General features: G+C 42.0%; 2 protein-coding genes across 2 annotated transcripts in view; both read right to left on the bottom strand.

Moving 5' to 3' along the window:
- Positions 1 to 4,112: 4,112 nt before the first annotated feature.
- On the bottom strand, positions 4,113 to 15,799 carry LOC139567948 (beta-1,3-galactosyltransferase 1-like). Its single transcript, XM_071389578.1, has 4 exons — positions 15,637 to 15,799; positions 7,062 to 7,572; positions 6,688 to 6,894; positions 4,113 to 6,481 (listed from the first exon to the last, which is right to left on the bottom strand). The coding sequence occupies exons 1-4, from the start codon at positions 15,666 to 15,668 to the stop codon at positions 6,083 to 6,085; spliced, it is 1,149 nt and encodes a 382-aa protein (XP_071245679.1). The 5' UTR covers positions 15,669 to 15,799; the 3' UTR covers positions 4,113 to 6,082.
- Positions 15,800 to 16,326: 527 nt separating this feature from the next.
- Positions 16,327 to 18,851, bottom strand: part of LOC139567947 (zinc finger protein GLIS2-like) — a 41,635-nt gene continuing 39,110 nt past the window's right edge. The window contains exon 7 of the mRNA XM_071389577.1: positions 16,327 to 18,851. This exon is cut by the window's right edge and continues 958 nt beyond it. The gene's annotated coding sequence lies outside the window, so the exon portion shown is untranslated.

Here is an 18,851-nt window from a genome sequence, read left to right as displayed (position 1 = left end):
CAGAAGTTTACATACACCCAATTAGTATTTGGTAGCATTGCTTTGAAATTGTTTAACTTGTGTCAAACATTTTGGGTAGCCTTCCACAAGCTTCCCACAATAAGTTGGGTGAATTTTGGCCCATTCCTCCTGACAGAGCTGGCGTAACTGAGTCAGGTTTGTAAGCCTCCTTGCTCACCCACGCTTTTTCAGTTCTGCCCACAAATGTTCTATAGGATTGAGGTCAGGGCTTTGTGATGGCCACTCCAATACCTTGACTTTGTTGTCCTTGAGCCATTTTGCCACAACTTTGGAAGTATGCTTGGGGTCATTGTACATTTGGAAGACCCATTTGCGACCAAGCTTTAACTTCCTGACTGATGTCTTGAGATGTTGCTTCAATATATCCACATAATTTTCCTACCCCATTTTGTCATCTATTTTGTGAAGTGCACCAGTCCCTCCTGCAGCAAAGCACCCCCACAACATGATGCTGCCACCCCCGTGCTTCATGGTAGGGATGGTGTTCTTCAGCTTGCAAACCTCCCCCTTTTTCCTCCAAACATAACGATGGTCATTATGGCCAAACAGTTCTATTTTTGTTTCATCAGACCAGAGGACATTTCTTCAAAAAGTACAATCTTTGTCCCCACGTGCAGTTGCAAACTGTAGTCTTGTTTTTTTATGCCGGTTTTGGAGCAGTGGCTTCTTCCTTGCTGAGCGGCATTTCAGGTAATGTCGATATAGGACTCGTTTTACTGTGGATATAGATACTTTGTACCTGTTTCCTCCAGCATCTTCACAAGGTCCTTTGCTGTTGTTCTGGGATTGATTTGCACTTTTCGCACCAAAGTACGTTCATCTCTAGGAGACAGAACGCGTCTCCTTCCTGAGCGGTATGACGGCTGCATGGTCCCATGGTGTTTATACTTGCGTACTATTGTTTGTACAGATGAACGTGGTACCTTCAGGTGTTTGGAAATTGCTCCCAAGGATGAAGCAGACTTGTGGAGGTCTACAAAAAAAAATCTGAGGTCTTGGCTGATTTCTTTAGATTTTCCCATGATATCAAGCAAAGAGGCACTGCGTTTGAAGGTAGGCCTTGAAATACATCCACAGGTACACCTCCAATTGACTCAAATGTTGTCAATTAGCCTATCAGAAGCTTCTAAAGCCATGACATCATTTTCTGGAATATTCCAAGCTGTTTAAAGGCACAGTCAACTTCGTGTATGTAAACTTCTGACCCACTGGAATTGTGATACAGTGAATTATAAGTGGAATAATCTGACTGTAAACAATTGTTGAAAAAATTACTTGTGTCATGCACACAGTAGATGTCCTAACCGACTTGCCAAAACTATAGTTTGTTAACAAGAAATTTGTGGAGTGGTTGAAAAACGAGTTTTAATGACTCCAACCTAAGTGTATGTAAACTTCAACTGTATATAGCTGACACTTTGCATCACAGAAAAACATGTATGTTCTATAGATGTGGCAAAGAGGTCAATGGAACACAGACCGTGGGGGATAGAATAAGGACGCCGGATTTGCGCACATTCAACCAATCTGATCTAACAAAGTGGATATTCGTCAAATCCGTCATGATGTATATATTGTAACAGGCCCTGAATGTGGTTATTAATGTCCAATTTGGATATACACTATATATACAAAAGTATGTGGACACCCCTTCCCATTAGTGGATCCAGCCATTTCAGCCACACCTGTTAATGACAGGTGTATAAAATTGAGCACACAGCCATGCAATCGCCATAGACAAACATTGGCAGTAGAATAGCCTTACTGAAGAGCTCAGTGACTTTCAACGTGGCACTGTCATAGGATGCTACCTTTCCAACAAGTCAACTGTAAGTGCTGTTATTGTGAAGTGTAAATATCTAGGAGCAACAATGGCTCAGCCACAAAGTGGTAGGCCACACAAGCTCACGGAACAGGACCGCCGAGTGCAGAAGCATGTACGCGTTAAAATCGTCTGTCCTCGGTTGCAACACTCACTACCAAGTTCCAAACTGCCTCTGGAAGCAACGTCAGCACAAGAACTGTTCGTCGGGAGGTTCATGAAATGGGTTTCCATGGTCAAGCTGCCTCACACAAGCCTAAGGATCACCATGTGCAATGCCATGTGCAATGCGTTGGCTGGAGTGGTGTAAAGCTCGCTGCCATTGGACTCTGGAGTGATTCAAACACGTTCTCTGGAGTGATGAATCACGCTTCACCATCTGGCAGTCCGACGGATGAATCTGGGTTTGGCGGACGCCAGGAGAACGCTACCTGCCCCCATGCATAGTGCCAAATGTAAAGTTTGGTGGAGGAGGAATAATGGTCTGGGGCTGTTTTTCATGGTTCGGGCGAGGCCCCTTAGTTCCAGTGGAGGGAAATCTTAACACTGAACACAATAAAATGACATTCTAGACAATTCTGTGCTTCTAACTTTGTGGCAATAATTTGGGGAAGGCACTTTCCTGTTTCAGCGTGACATTGTCCCCATGCACAAAGCGAAGTCCATACAGAAATTGTTTGTCGAGTTCGGTGTGGAAGAACTTGACTGGCCTGGACAGAGCCCTGACCTCAACCCCATCGAACAACTTTGGGATGAATTGGAACGCAGACTGCGAGCCAAGCCTAATCGCCCAACATCAGTCTCCAACCTCTAATGCTCTTGTGGCTGAATGGAAGCAAGTCCCCACAGGAATGTTGCAAGATCTAGTGGAAAGCCTTCCCATAAGAGTGTAGTCTGTTATATCAGCAAAGGAGGGACCAACTCTATATTAATGCCCATGATTTTGGAATGAGATGTTCAACGAGCAGGTGTCCACAAACTTTTGGTAATGTAGTGTATCTAACAAAGTGGTTCGCTTTGTAGTTAGATAGCTAGCTAACTGGCTTGACTGTTTATGAACTTCTGTTTGTACCACTGCACGGTAACGCAACGCACGAATTGAAAATATTTAACGCATGCGGTACACAGAACGCACCGCAGCCTAGTGCAGCACCCCCAACTCAGCGTTGCTGACTGCTCCATTGACAATGAATGACTTCCGCTGGAAAGCAATCTGGTGGACATGAGGCTTAAGGCCGGGGTGTATTCATTACGGAAACCGTTTACCATTTAGTAGACAAACGGGAGCAAACGGAACGAAACAGGGAGGGACCTACCTGAATTTGTCCAATAGAAACTATTGTTTGCGGGTTTTTTTCATTTGACGTAAACGGTAATCATCTGTGTAATGATTGCACCCCGCTGAATGTTGCTGCGTTCACGTGCTAGACGGAATTAGGAAACTCAGAAATGTCCGATTTGCTGATTAGTTTAATGCGGCACGTGTTTAACTACAACTCTTAGTTAGCAAGTCTGAAATGTCAGAGTTTCCTAGTTCCAACTAGCACTTGAACACGGCATTAGTTATGGGTGGTCTGGTTTGTTATGACCTAACAATACCAAGCAGATAGAGAGGTCTGACAGACTTAGGGTGCCACTCCACAGCTGTCGAGGCGACGCAACAACCACTGGTTGCAAGCCACGTCAACGACTGACAAATTGCTATAACATATGTGGTTAGCTGATAGTTAAAATACCTATGTAGTCATTGTAAGATCTGGCAGGCTTCGGCAACGTATAAGAATATAAATGAGGTCCTATACTGCCTGCCTGCCTGCCGGCCTGCCTGCCTACCGGCCTGCCTGCCTGCCTGCCTGACGAGTTGAATGACTCTTAGCAATGGTATTTGTTTCCTCTTCACCTCTTACTCTTCATCCTTTTCTCTCACCACAATAACTTATTGTGTTCCAAATGGCACCCTATTCCCTATATAGTGCCTTATTTTTGTCCAGCCCTATGGGTAGTAGTAGTACACTATATAGGCAATAGGGTGCCATTTGGGATGTGCCCACTTTCCTTCCATCAGGTAGTTTATTTGGTAGGACAAGAGAAACCAACACATGAGAGCAGAGTATTAAGTAGCCTTTATTGTCAACATTTCGGACAGGGCCTTTCTTCTTCGAGACAAACCTCTGACAGTTAAACCCTGTCTCTCTTTTTTTTTTTAAGATCCCTGTTGTCAACTGCAATGCATTTACCATGTCAATGATTATGATAGTAATAATAAAAATCATTTATTGAACTTTTATTGTGCTTTTCATAACATAAATAATCTCAAAGTGCTTTAAATTTATGATATCATCATTGCTCATATTGTCACAACGATGATGTCATCAAGAATAAAGAACATAGACACACATGCCATCATATTCATAGCACAGGTGGCTGGTTGCACCTTAATTGGGGAGGACAGGCTCATATGGCTGTAACGGAATAAATGGAATGGTATCAAACACATTTTTTCCATGTGGTTGATACAATTCCCTTTACTTCATTCCAGCCATTATTATGAGCCATCCTCCCCTCACCAGCCTCCTGTGATTCATAGCTTTCCAGTGCTGCAACCTCCTGCATTACCTTCCTAATGTCATTACTCATATCATCTTATTTTGTTACACCAGTCATCAGACATTGAGAATAATGATGGACTCCTCCTTTCATTGTGTACGTTGAGAACAGAACAGAACTCCTTTCATTGACAATGGAACACACCTTATTCTAGTCCATTCTTTACTCAACAGTTCTGAAAATAAATAAATTGTGCAATACGTACATAGAAGTCAAACAGCATTTGAACAGTGTCATGCTAAGCAAACAGGATGAGAGAGGCTTTGTGTAACATTATGTGTGACTTAATTATTCATATAGATGTCGCTGAATTGAAAAAGAACTCACCCAGTAAAATAAATATCTTATGCTGTTAAATATTCGATACTGTTATATCGGTCTACTTGGTTTGGGCATGGTCTAGGTCAACGGGCTACTGTTAATTCACTAGGCAAATACATCTTGACAAAACTATTTTTTTAATGTACAGAATAATCTTCCTTTCAATTGTTTTTGAGCGTTAGAGACTGAATCATTCATAATGGATGGCTTTTGGTTCTCACCAGTGTTTCTTACAGGTTACCCAACTGGTTTCTAGAACACCGTCTCCCGAATGGTGTCACAACAGAATGGAATTTGGCAGACAGATGATCATGTAACACAGAGACAAATCTTGTGTGAGCAGAGACAAATCTGGTGTGAGCAGAGACAAATCTGGTGTGAGCAGAGACAAATCTCGTGTGAACAGAGACAAATCTCGTGTGAGTTTTGGCCTGTGAAAGTGTTAATCTATCACAAGAGACTAGACAGATGCTGATGCCATCCTCCTATCTGTCTGTATTTGTTTGGATTCCTGAGATTCGGAATCCCAAAATCCCAAAAGATCCCTTTGTAAAGTATGATCCACCATTGTAAATGAAGACTTTGAGAGTAAGAACTACTCAATGACCTAACTTCATCATCCCGACCAGACCCACCACCACCACCCATCTTTATTTCCTACCCTACCCAATGTCATTATGGGTAAATGAATCCTAACAAGGTGCTCCAGGAGCCAGTGGGTGCTTAAATTTGTCCTGGTTCACACATCTAAAAGTGTGTTTTATACACGTTTGAAATTTAAACGTTTTTTTGCATATCTCAACTCCCCACAAGAATGGGGTTACAGCCAAGGTCAGCCATTATCAACATTGAAGAAATTAGGGTTAAGTGCCTTGCTCAAGGGCACATCGACAGATCTTTTTCACCTTTTCTGTTAGGGGATTTGAACTAGCAACCTTTCAGTTACTGGCACAACACTAGCCGCTCAGCTACCTGCCGCCCTACCTAAGTTGCCCCTCAGACACTGATAGAGTCCCTGAATCTTAGTACTAGTACTAGAGTCAATGTCCGCGCGGAAATTGAATAAGCGTAATAAAAAAATTCCCATCAGAAACTGTCTGTTTAAGCTAGAGATATCTGTTGTATTGCATGGGCTGCATCTCAATCCACCACATCCTCCGATGTCAGCCTTCCGCATCTGAGGTGGAAGGTGGCAGAGCTACAGCAATGTTTTTTCAGCGATATATACAGGTGTATATATCTGTTTGGCTACCTAAAGACTTAGACTCTACCATTAGGATGAAAAATACAAAATGGACCCTAGATCAGTGTCTAGGAACAGGGTGAACCAGGTGTCTTCTTCAGGTCCATCCAGTAGTCCACTATCTGGGACGAGCGGCTCAAAATATAGGTGATGACTTTGGAAAATTCACAGCGATTGTACTTGCCGAGATAGGCCTTCCATTGCCAAGGATCTGGTGAGTTTGTGGGCGAGAGGCCCAGTTTCTTCATACAGGCGCCAACATAGGCGTCTTCTATATTAAAAAGCTTGATGTCCTTGGATACCTCCACGAACCTCTCCGGCAGGTCGTTGGAGAAGACGTATCCCATACCAAGTGTGTAGGTCGGGTATCGGTTGTCGGCTAACATCTCTACCGGAACATACCATTTGGAGTTGGGGTTCCGGATGACCGGTCGATCCCACATCAGCATCCCCGTCAGGTAGTTCACCTTGGGAAATAGGAAAGGAATTTCATCTTTGTATAGAATTATTAAAGATTTAGAAGGTGAAAAAAAAGAATAAACTGTAACTTAGTAAATCAGACAGACAGACAGACAGACAGACAGACAGACAGACAGACAGACAGTTATAGTAATAAAGCTGTGGAGGTGGAAGAGGTGGAGGTTGGGTTGAATAAAATACAAATAAAGTTAACCTTGGGGACGTCCGGTCTCAGCAACATAGTCATCAGGTTCTCTACGTTGAGGAACATGTCTGAGTCGATCTTCATGGCGTAGGTGGCATTGGTGCAGTGGGTGGCCAGCCAGTCCATAATCACCATGGTCTTAATGGTGAGGTTGAGGTAGGAGTCCAGGAAGTTGCTCTGGAGTAGATCATGATGCACCTGGCTCTCCTGGTTCACCTTCAAATCAAAGTCAAGAGTCAAGACAAAGTCGAGTCAAAGTCAAAGTTAGGTCAGCTCAAGTCACAGTCAAATCAAAATCAAATTCTATTTAAATACTAACAACCCCAACACACTTTAAAAAAATAAACACAACACTAAAAAAAGCTAAAACAATCAAGACCAACCTTCTCCTGCAGCTCCTGAGCATCTGGTCCTCCAGGAAGTCCTAGCATGAATAGCGTCTGTACCTTCTTCCCCTGCACCAGGGTCTCATTACCCCACGTCCTGCGGATGGCATCCCGGGCCGCCAGGTTACCGGGCGCCACGGGGACTATCAGCACCAGGAACGGGGTCTGGGTATTACACTTGTCCGGTTCGTCTACGATGAAGTGGTAGTTACGAGGGTAGCCAAAGTGGTAGTGGTTGGTTGGTAGCGGGCGTATGGTGGTTGAGGGAGGGGCTGGTACTGTGGTTGGGGGAATGGTGGTTGGGGATGGTCCAAGGGGGCGGTCGGGGTTGGTCCATCTACGGTAGTATGTGTACAGTGATAGGTTTTTCCACCAGTCTGTCTGGAAGGAGCTGTTAGGAAAACCTAAGAGGATGATCACGATGACCGTGGACAGGAAGAGGAGGAAGATGAAACACGACCGCACCAGAGACCGCAGTGGTCGTACAGGGCTCTCGACCACAACTTGACTAAATGGGAGAAGAAGAAAATAGAGGTTAGATTGGTAGATCAACATGGTCTCATTAGTATGGAAGAGTATTCGGGCCAAGTGAAGATAAACATTTAATAAACGGCGATGGGTGGTGGTTTTTGATGATTTCGAGAATAAAGTGTCAATATTTCGAGAATAAAATGAACAAATTGTTTCGAGAATAAAGTCAACATTTTGGGAATAAAGTTGACATTTTGAGAATAAAGTCGCAGTTATATTTATATTCATATTTATATTTATATAGGGGATGTGGTTAACTGCATGCCTCCCTGGCTCCCTGTTGCTGTGCGAGTCTCTGTTTAAATACTACCTGAGTTAGATGACCTGGTGAAACTATACTTTAGAATTGGCTTTAGTAGCAAGGAAATCCTTTCTCCTTTAGCACATAATAATCATATTATTATAAGTATTAGGACCTGGTTCAAACAACACAAGTCCGTGTGGTTACATACAGTACATAGGTAGAGAGTGGGTTATGTGTGTGTATGCAAGTGTGCGTGTGTGTGAATACACACACAAAACCGTATCGCCAAGGCAATACCATTCTACCGAACGGCCATGGTGGACGGCCCTTTAAATTCGCTATAAGGTTGTCCTCAATCCCCTGCGTATGCCAATGTAACGGATGTGAAATGGCTAGCTAGTTAGCGGTGGTGCGCGCTAATAGCGTTTCAATCGGTTACGTCACTCGCTTTGAGACCTTGAAGTAGTGGTTCCCCTTGCTCTGCAAGGGCCGCGGCCTTGCTGAGGGTCCCTGGTTCGCGCCCGGGTCGGGGCGAGGGGACGGACGTAAAGTTATACTGTTACACCAACAGCGTGCATACTATACTTTAGAGAATAACAGCTTGGCCAGCAGCCTATGTGTTGAAGCGAACGGTTAATTTGCACATTTGTGCGCAATGGCATGAATGTTTTATGTAGGCTACACAATCAATAATATAGCCTCATAGGCCTACGTTTATTATCTTGTGAATGTAGGTCACGGATTGCATGGAGAAGGATTGCAGGGACCGATGGAAACCCTAGGCTACCATCCAAGTCATGTCAGATCAGTGATTATTTCTTTATAGCATATAGCCTATCATCATTTATCTAATAGGCTTATATTTGGATCAATGATTATTTAAAGAAAGGGAGAATCCATTCAAACAGGCCCCAGATTAGCTGGTTTGCGCGTGCAGGAGTGGTCAATGAGTTGCATCTCCTCCTACAGACACTTGTGTAAAACCCCTTCTTCTTGGTTCATGCCTCCCGCAGCGTTGGATAGGCCGATACTTTACTTTCACTGGCCCACTGTAACGCACGATTAGCCTACAGGCTAGGGTACTCAATCGAGTGGGCCGCTATAGGTTTATAATGGGCTGCAAAATAGCGGTGTTGTAGCTCATTTGGAGAGCAGTTTGACATGGGCCATTCACACACACGCCTAGCCCCCCGGTCTCCAGGATTCCAAAATAATTCGTTTTATTGGGGGTGCTCACGTGTCCTACTAGCCGATGTTTGTTAGAAGGATAGTTGCCATAAGGGGGAAATACGACTGTTAGTAAAGCACAATGGTCGTTAATAGTTGCCATTATGCACCGAATTTTTGCAAGGTTTTTGCCTAGGCTACGCAGCAGAACGTCGAAGCAAATTCTGAGGGCAGACGGACAGGGACTCAGATCACAGTTGTCTTTGCATTCAGTGACAGTGCCAAGATCGTGTTTTGTTTGTGCTCATAACACACCATAGCCGTTAGATGAGTGTATGCTTATAGTCTGAAATTGCCAGGGGGAAACGTGGTGTGATTTTGTGCGTGCGAGTTATTAGATTGATAAGCATTAGTGCGCTGTGACGCCTGTTTGAACGAGTGTATTAGATCATTAGATTGATGGCCATTTGTTTGTTTTGCCCCAAACTTTTTACCGCCCACACACACACACACACACACCTGCAAACACACACAACCCGCCCGTCTCCACACGGACTTGGATAAAATACCTCCTCCAAGTCCGTGTGGTTCCTCCTTCTGGAAACACTCAATCTGTGGCACAACCTCTTCCAGGTCTTAATAGTTATTAATCACTTGGTTATTATGTGCTAAAAGAGCAAGGATTTCCTTGTTACTAAAGCCAGTTCTAAAGTATAGTTTCACCAGTCATCTAACTCAGGCATTTCAGCTGTGGCGCGCATACAGCAACAGGGAGCCAGGGAGGCATGCAATTAATAACCCAATACATACTTTAATTTTGAAATATAACCACGCCTTTATGCTCGAATATTGCCACTTTATTCTCGAAAGATTGCCACTCTGTTCTCGAAAGATTGCCACTCTATTCTCGAAAGATTGCCACTCTATTCTCGAAAGATGGCCACTCTATTCTCGAAAGATTGCCACTCTATTCTCGAAAGATTGCCACTCTATTCTCGAAAGATTGCCACTTTATTCTCGAAAGATTTCCACTCTATTCTCAAAAGATTGCCACTTTATTCTCAAAAGATTTCCACTCTATTCTCAAAAGATTGCCACTCTATTCTCGAAAGATTGCCACTCTATTCTCGAAAGATTGCCACTCTATTCTCGAAAGATTGCCACTCTATTCTCGAAAGATTGCCACTTTATTCTCGAAATTGTATTTTGACTTTATTCAAACATTTTTAAAAATCAACTTTATTCTCAAAGTATTTCAAGTTTTAAAGTACTATCCGTGAAAAAAAAATTAAAGTACCATCCCCATCACCATTTATTTATTTTTTATCTTCACTTGGCCCTAAGGCCCAACAGGTAGGTAGTGCGCCCGGCCCAGTACATCACTGGGGCAGAGCTCCCTGCCATCCAGGACCTCTATTTCAGGCGGTGACAAAGGAAGGCCCTAAAAATTGTCAGACTCCAGCCACTGAGTACTATTCTGTTAAAATAGACTGTTCTCTCTGCTACTGCACTGCAAACTGTACCGATGCACCAAGTCTGAAACCAAAGGACCCTGAACAGCTTCTACCCCCAAGCCATAAGACTGCTACACACACACAACTCAACTGTCTCTACCTACAGTGTGTATGTCACCACAAGGACTTGGATGAAATACACTATATGACCAAAAGTATGTGGACACCTGCTCCTCGAACATCTCATTCCAAAATCATGGGCATTAATATGGAGTTGGTCCCCCCTTTGCTGCTATAACATTCTCCACTCTTCTGGGAAGGCACAGAATCATATAGAATGTCACTGTATGCTGTAGCGTTACAATTTCCCTTCACTGGTACTAAGGGGCCTAGCCCGAACCATGAAAAACAGCCCCAGACCACTATTCCTCCTCCACCAAACTTTACAGTTGGCACTATGCATTGGGGCAGGTATTGTTCTCCTGGCATCCACCAAACCCAGATTTGTCCGTCGGACTGCCAGATGGTGAAGCGTGATTCATCACTCCGCCAATGGCAGCGAGCTTTACACAACTCCAGCCGATGCTTGGCATTGTGCATGGTGATCTTAGGCTTGTTTGCGGTGGCTCGGCCATGAAAGCCCATTTCATGAAGCTCACTATGAACCGTTATTGTGCTGATGTTGCTTCCAGAGGCAGTTTGGAACTCGGTAGTGAGTGTTGCAACCGAAGACAGACGATTTTTACCCACTACGCGCTTCAGCACTCGGCGGTCCCGTTCTGTAAGCTTGTGTGGCCTACCACTTCGTGGCTGAGCCATTGTTGCTCCTAGACTTTTCCATTTGACAATAACAGTTGACCGGGGCAGCTCTACCAGGGCCGAAATTTGACGAACTGACGTGTTGAAAAGGTAGCATCCTATGACGCTGCCACCTTGAAAGTCACTGAGCCCTTGAGTATGGGCCATTCTACTGCCAATGTTTGTCTATGGAGATTGCATGGCGGGGTGCTACATTTTTTACACCTGTCAGCAACAGATGTGGCTAAAATAGCCCGAATCCAGTAATTTGAAGGGGTTTCCACATACTTGTGGCCATGTAGTGTAGTTAACCAAATAGCTACCCGGACCCTTTTAGCACTAACTTGTTTGACTCATCAAATACACTTCTGCTACTGTTTATTATCTATCCTGTTGCCTAGTCACTTTATCCAATATGTACATATCTAAATTACCTCGTACACCCGGAACATCGACTTGGTACTGGTACCCTGTGTATATAGCCAAGTTATCGTTACTCATTGTGTATTTATTCCTGATGTTATTATTATTTGTATAATTTCAAATATGTTCTCTCTGCATTGTTGGGAAGGGCCGTAAGTAAGCATTTCACTGTTAGTCTACACCTGTTGTTTACGAAGCATGTGAAAAATACAATTTGAGTTGATACTCTTTCTGTACATTAGAACCTGTCAAAATAGTGATATATAAATGTCTCATCTGTCATTCATAAAACTATATTTGCTTAGGTTGCTTGGCTCTACCATTCCTTAGAATATAGCTGCTCTTCTAGACACCTGATAAACTTGTCAACTAATCATCAAACCCTCAATGAGTTGAAGGAGGCGTGTTTGTCTAGGGCTACAACGAAAATGTGTACTGGCGAGAGAACTGGAGGACCAGAGTTGGGAAATACTGTTTTAGAGGATGGGTTAGGCATAAATATATTTACATGTCCTTGACTCCCGTACTCTCGCCACGCCTCGTTCTCAAAAGCCATTGGTGGAGAAAGTCAGGGTGGCGGGACCTATGACTTTCTCAACCAATGGGTTTTGAAAAGGAAGCGAGGAGAAAGGACACGAGGAGTCAAAGCAATTAAGATTCTCCCATACAATGACATGGCGTAATGAAAGGGTTGTCAGTAGCTGTTTCCATTAACTTGTCCAGGGATTTTTTTTGTCTACATGTAGAAAGTTTGCGTAGAAAATAAATGAGTGCATTTCCACTTAACTTTATTGTTTCGAAAAAACAGCTGGACCTAACGACGTCGATGAAAACAAAACTTATGGGAAAATTCTACAGTGTTGAATAAAAATGTAGTTAGTGGTCGAAGTGTTTCAATTACGCATTTAGGGAAATTGCGCGTTAATAAATTGTCGATATCCTGTATGCCTTCCCACCTATCTGTTTCCCACCTATAGCCCACGAAAGTTAGCATGTATAGAATGCAATAATTTACTAATATTTGCCATATTCTAATAATTCTCATGTCAACTAAAATACAGTAGAATATAATACAGTATATGCATATGAAATTAGTAAAGCAGTATTTAAACATTATTATTAATGTGACTAGTGTCATGATGTGTGTTTTGTCCGATATATTATATATATATTTTTTTTTATCCCAGGCCCCATCCCCGCAGGAAGTCTTTTGCCTTTTGGTAGGCCATTATTGTGAATAAAAAGTTGTTCTTAACTAGTTATTTAAATACATTTTAAAAAATTACAAAAATAAGTGACCAGTGATTCCATGTCTATGTATATGGGGCAGCAAATATCGCCACGGTCCGTGCCATGGAAAGTCAGGACAATCATTGTCCTGCAAAGAAACATTACTTTTATAGTTGAAAAATAATCAATTGTTGCAATAAAGAAAGTTCGACAAAAGAAAATTCCACTGCTGTCGAACGGACAACAATGTTGTCGATGTTCAGAAAGTTTCTCCTATATCTGCCACAGTGGAGGCTGCTGAGGGGAGGACGGCTCATAATGAGGGCTGGAGCAGAGCCAATGGAAAGGCATCTAACTATGTGTTTGATGCTGTTCTACTCATTCCGCTCCAGGCATTACCACGAGCCTGTCCTTCCCAATTAAGGTGCCACCAACCTCCTGTGATATGCTATCTCCCATGTCGCAATCGTTTTTTTAGCAACATTGCTTTTGTCGAATAAACCTGGGTCAATGGAAACCTGCCTACAGTCAGTGAATGAAAAAGGGAAAAACCCAGCGCACATGTAGGAATAGATTATTGACATAACACTTTTAGACCAAAACAGTAATTCGTTATGAATAGGAACATGAGGAAGGTTCCCACTCTGTATCTACAGTGAAGTAAATTAAAATGTATTCCATCTTTAGTTTTCACCTAACAAGGCTTCATCAGTGTCATAAGGGGAACTGTGTTCATATCTGATCAGATAAAAGAGAAGCGCTTTCACTGTGAATGAGAAGCAGATTTGATCTATGTTTGGTTTCTATTTGCGCACGATGCTTTCCTGTCAGTCTACTTAAAAGGTTGTTTGCTGTCGGCACTCAAAACAACATTTAATAACATTACATTTAACTCAGTAAACCTACTCTTGGCGGTATTTCGTATAGGTTATACGTTATTCAAACCCCACCTTCTCTTCTTTGGAAAAATACAGTGCAATTTACCGTAGTAGGTCTTCTCCTTGACTCGGAAACGGTACCCCCTGTATATAGCGTCATTATTGTTATTATATATATATTTTTTGCTTTTCTTTTTTTACTTTAGTTTATTTAGTAAATATTTTCTTAACTCTATTTTCTTACAACTGCATTGTTGGTTAAGGGCTTGTAAGTAAGCATTTCACGGTAAGGTGAATACACCTGTTGTATTCCGTGCATTTGACAAATAAAGTTTGGTTTCATTTCATTTGGACTTATTTGCATATTTTTACCCCTTTGAAGTGACTCACCATGTTACTGTCAAAGCACTTTGTGACAACTACTGCTGTAAAAATTGCTTTATAAATACAATCTGGACAAAGAGACCATCTTTAATACACTGTACAGCTAATTTCATGTATTTCAATAAGTACATAATAAGTATATAAAATTAAGTATATACCTGCACATTTTCCACATCATTACATACATTCTTCAGCTATGTATTCTTCTCCTTTTAGGGTAGATTGGGACAATCTTCTCAGAGAACGCCAAACATTCTATTTATAACTAGGGCCAATAGAAATGGCCTGATGTCAACATATTCTATGTAAATGTTACCCTATTCAAATCTATGGCTTCGGTTCTAGAGTAGACACTGTGTCTGTCTATCTAAAGTTACTAACATGTAAATACATACAGAAGTATGATGTAGTTGATCTAGTTAGTAACTGGTTACTTTAAACCACTCTTTTTTACAGCCTATGTAAAGATGGCTTTATAAATAAATAGGATTGATTGATTAAGCAATGAGAAGCGCACATATATGTTCCTCTTACCTTTTGTGCCTACCATGTACATACAATTTGGGACATTTACTGTAAAACTGGACGCTATTGTGTAGAAGTAACGTGTAGTTGATCTAGTTAGTAACTGGTTACTGTAAAGCACTGTAAAACTGGACCCTATTATCTAGAAGTAACGTGTAGTTGATCTAGTTAGTAACTGGTTACTGTAAAGCACTGTAAAACTGGACCCTATTATCTAGAAGTAACGTGTAGTTGATCTAGTTAGTAACTGGTTACTGTAAAGCACTGTAAAACTGGACCCTATTATCTAGAAGTAACGTGTAGTTGATCTAGTTAGTAACTGGTTACTGTAAAGCACTGTAAAACTGTACCCTATTATCTAGAAGTAACGTGTAGTTGATCTAGTTAGTAACTGGTTACTGTAAAGCACTGTAAAACTGGACCCTATTATCTAGAAGTAACGTGCAGTTGATCTAGTTAGTAACTGGTTACTGTAAAGCACTGTAAAACTGGACCCTATTATCTAGAAGTAACGTGCAGTTGATCTAGTTAGTAACTGGTTACTGTAAAGCACTGTAAAACTGGACCCTATTATCTAGAAGTAACGTGTAGTTGATCTAGTTAGTAACTGGTTACTGTAAAGCACTGTAAAACTGGACCCTATTATCTAGAAGTAACGTGCAGTTGATCTAGTTAGTAACTGGTTACTGTAAAGCACTGTAAAACTGTACCCTATTATCTAGAAGTAACGTGTAGTTGATCTAGTTAGTAACTGGTTACTGTAAAGCACTGTAAAACTGGACCCTGTTATCTAGAAGTAACGTGCAGTTGATCTAGTTAGTAACTGGTTACTGTAAAGCACTGTAAAACTGGACCCTATTATCTAGAACTGGTTGATTGTACGTCAGTTAGTTTATCCTGAGAAGAGCAGAGAAATGTCATTGGCTGTGCTTGCTTACCGTTTACATCCATTTCCTCCTTGTTTCTCCATGAGTGCAGCCAGTTCTCCTCCTCAGAGAGACCATGGATCCTTGTGGCAGTGACTGGTGAAGAAAAGAACACCCCTCCTGTGTGTGTGTACGACCAACCCAGGACAATCCCAGCACCTCCCCTGTGTTTCAGGTCTATCCAGTAGAACACTCCAGTGGGCTCTGAGCCTCACACGTCAATGGGTCTATGCTGGAGTTGGTGTAGCTTCACAGGTGTTCTGTAGCCTACAGGGAAGGGCTAGTGTGTGACAGGGGAAGGGCAGAGGAGGAGAGGAGGGCAGGAGGAGAGATGAGGAAACAAGTGTGTGTGGGAGGTGGGGGGTTGTGTGTGTGTGTGTGTGTGTGTGTGTGTGAGCCTGCTTCAGTGTTGTAAAGTGTTATGGTTTTGTTGACTTTGGAGTGTTATGGTTTTGTTGACTTTGGACGTTGGACGTTGTCAGGCTAAGGGGAAATATCTTTCTTTCTTACACTGATTGCAGACAGTAGGCCTGAACACACACACACACACACACACACACACACACACACACACACACACACACACACACACACACACACACACACACACACACACACACACACACACAATAACACGCCACTTGCCTACAACCCAGGAGAGTTGATGAACACACACACACACAGGTGACACAACAATGCCACTTAATTTGTTAATCTTTGTTTATTGACGTCACGTCTTCGTCATTAACGACATTTTCCGTTTAACAGTCCTCGTAAAAAAACTGAAAGCACACAAAGCTATGATGTCACCAATCACACCTTTTGTCAACTCTAAACAGTCAGTCATGTAAAGTGTTGACCCTTTGGAAAAAATACCTATATTTATACATTTGCATTACATGTACCTGTACTTCATTGAATGTGCTGTGTGTATTTTCAGTATATTTCACTTATGATACATACAAGGCACTTGGAAACATAAAAAAATACATAATAATAATTGAAAATCTTAATGTGCAAACGAGGATAGAAATGATATCAGATGCTGGCCTGCAATAGGTAGGCCATAGTCTAACGTTAACCCTTTGTGCATATGTAGACTTCATATGTAACTTCACCTCTGTCCTATTTGTACTTTCTGTGTTACCTCAATATGGGAACCTGAAGTCTCGTGTTTTTCCAATCAACCTTACAGTTCCTGGTTGTAACTACATTTAAATTCAACTGGCATGGTGGAGTTGCACACTGTTACATTCTACTTACAACAACGACTAAGTATTATTTTGAGTGATTTGTCTGTGAATAAATACAAATAATGAAGCTATTATAAGTACTACACAGTTATGTACACACTTCTGTTTACATTGGGTCTACTTATCTAATCAATAAAACCTGGATCAAATAGAAATCCCTAACTTGGTCAATAATACTGGAGTCCAGGTAAGTTGTGCAGATCAAATAACAATCCCTACCTTGTGTTGGATAAGCTATTAGCAAATAATACTTTTATGAGGTTTGTCGGCTTTATTGAGAAATGTCTGTCGCACAAAGGGTTAATGCGTCATCGTTGGGTTTGTAGATCCTGAAATAGGATCCTTGTCTTTGGATACGCCCTAAATGACAACCTGTTCCCTATGTAGTGCACTACTTTTGACCAGGGCTCTGGTCAAAAGTAGCGCACTACATAGGGAATAGGGTGCCATTTGGGACAAAACCATTGTCACCAAGTGAGGAAATAAGATAGTCACGGTAGAGAGAGGAACAACTTCAACATTCAACAGAAACGTCTCGTCTTAACCAGAAAGACAAATAAAACTTGTTTTACTTGTTTGCAGAAGTGATGAAAATACACAGATGTCATAGCTATACAAACATTTCCACTTATTACCTTGTAACTTCAGGAGCCTATTCCCTACAGAAGATTTTAAAGGCTGTTTGCTGTTGGGACCACACCAGATTTGATCCATTTGTAGGGTAAAAACATACAAGATATAGGTTATTTTAAGCTTAATTCATTCAACGTTATTGAATTTGATCGTCAGTTATAAAACATGAGGTGTGCGCCTGAAATGGCACCCTATTCCCTTTACAGTGCACTACCCTTTAGGGAATACTATACAGGGGATAGGGTGTCATTTCAGATGCAGCCTAGGTGTGTGAAGCCACTGCAGGTCAAGTAGGTTGGTTGAGGTGAGAGGAAGGTGTGGGTCATTGTCAGCGAAACATCATAGCCTTTCATAGCCAAACCACACCTCTGTCGTCCTGGCAACCAACCTTACCACTATGCAGGTGGCAGTCACATGACAATGGAACCAAATACCACATTCTTAGCTCAGAGGACCCCAGGGTAACTGGGTAACATGAGTGAAGGCTATCCCTACTAACCCTGCCTGTGTAAAAAAAAAAAGGTGAATCCTAAACTTCCAGTTACATTTTAACTTATCATCAATGTTTGACTAAAGCGGAAGTTAGAATCCACCCCATAGACGCATGTAGAATGTAGTTTGACATCCGACATGCTTCAACAAGACTGTGTTCGCTCTGTAGTGTGTACCACAGACTTCCACTGACTACCTTGTAACCTTGGGAGCCTATTCCCTACAGGGGATTTTAAAGGCTGTTTGTTGTTGTGAGTCTAGAGACTGAGTAGAGGGGGAGGAAGGAGAATAAAGTTGGCCCTAGACACTGATCTAAGGTCAGTTTTGCATTTTCTAATGGTTAAGGATGGTAAGCTGACCCAAGATCTGTGGCTACAGACAACTTCCACACAGAACAATTCAGTTCTGATGTGAGGCTAGAAAGATTAGACAGAATTTACCTGACTCTCTACCTCCCCCTGGTGGCCATAAGAGTTAAAGACACTGATATAAAACCCACTGTTATAGTGACCATCCAGACTAACAGTAGCTGTTATCGGTTATAGTCCATAGGGTCTGTGCTGCATACAAATGATGACTAACAAAACATACAGGAGCATATTACCTCAATTCTCTCAATAACAGCTGCTTCTTCTTTACATCATAATGGTGATTACATAAATCCAACTGCGTTGCCACACAAATCAATTGGGAATGTCAATTAGGGATGTCCATTGTGAAAAGTCCATTGGAAAAGTCCATAGGGAATGTTTGAGGTACATTCCATAGTTTTCTTGTTGTTTTCTTCAGCCTGCTGTTACTGTTTAATGTTGAAATGATCAGAGTTTTTATGTCTGAAAAGGAGAATTA

The sequence above is a fragment of the Salvelinus alpinus genome, chromosome 2 (genome assembly GCF_045679555.1).
Source record: "Salvelinus alpinus chromosome 2, SLU_Salpinus.1, whole genome shotgun sequence".
Lineage (NCBI taxonomy): Eukaryota > Metazoa > Chordata > Actinopteri > Salmoniformes > Salmonidae > Salvelinus > Salvelinus alpinus.
This window is presented reverse-complemented; position numbering and strand designations above follow the sequence as displayed.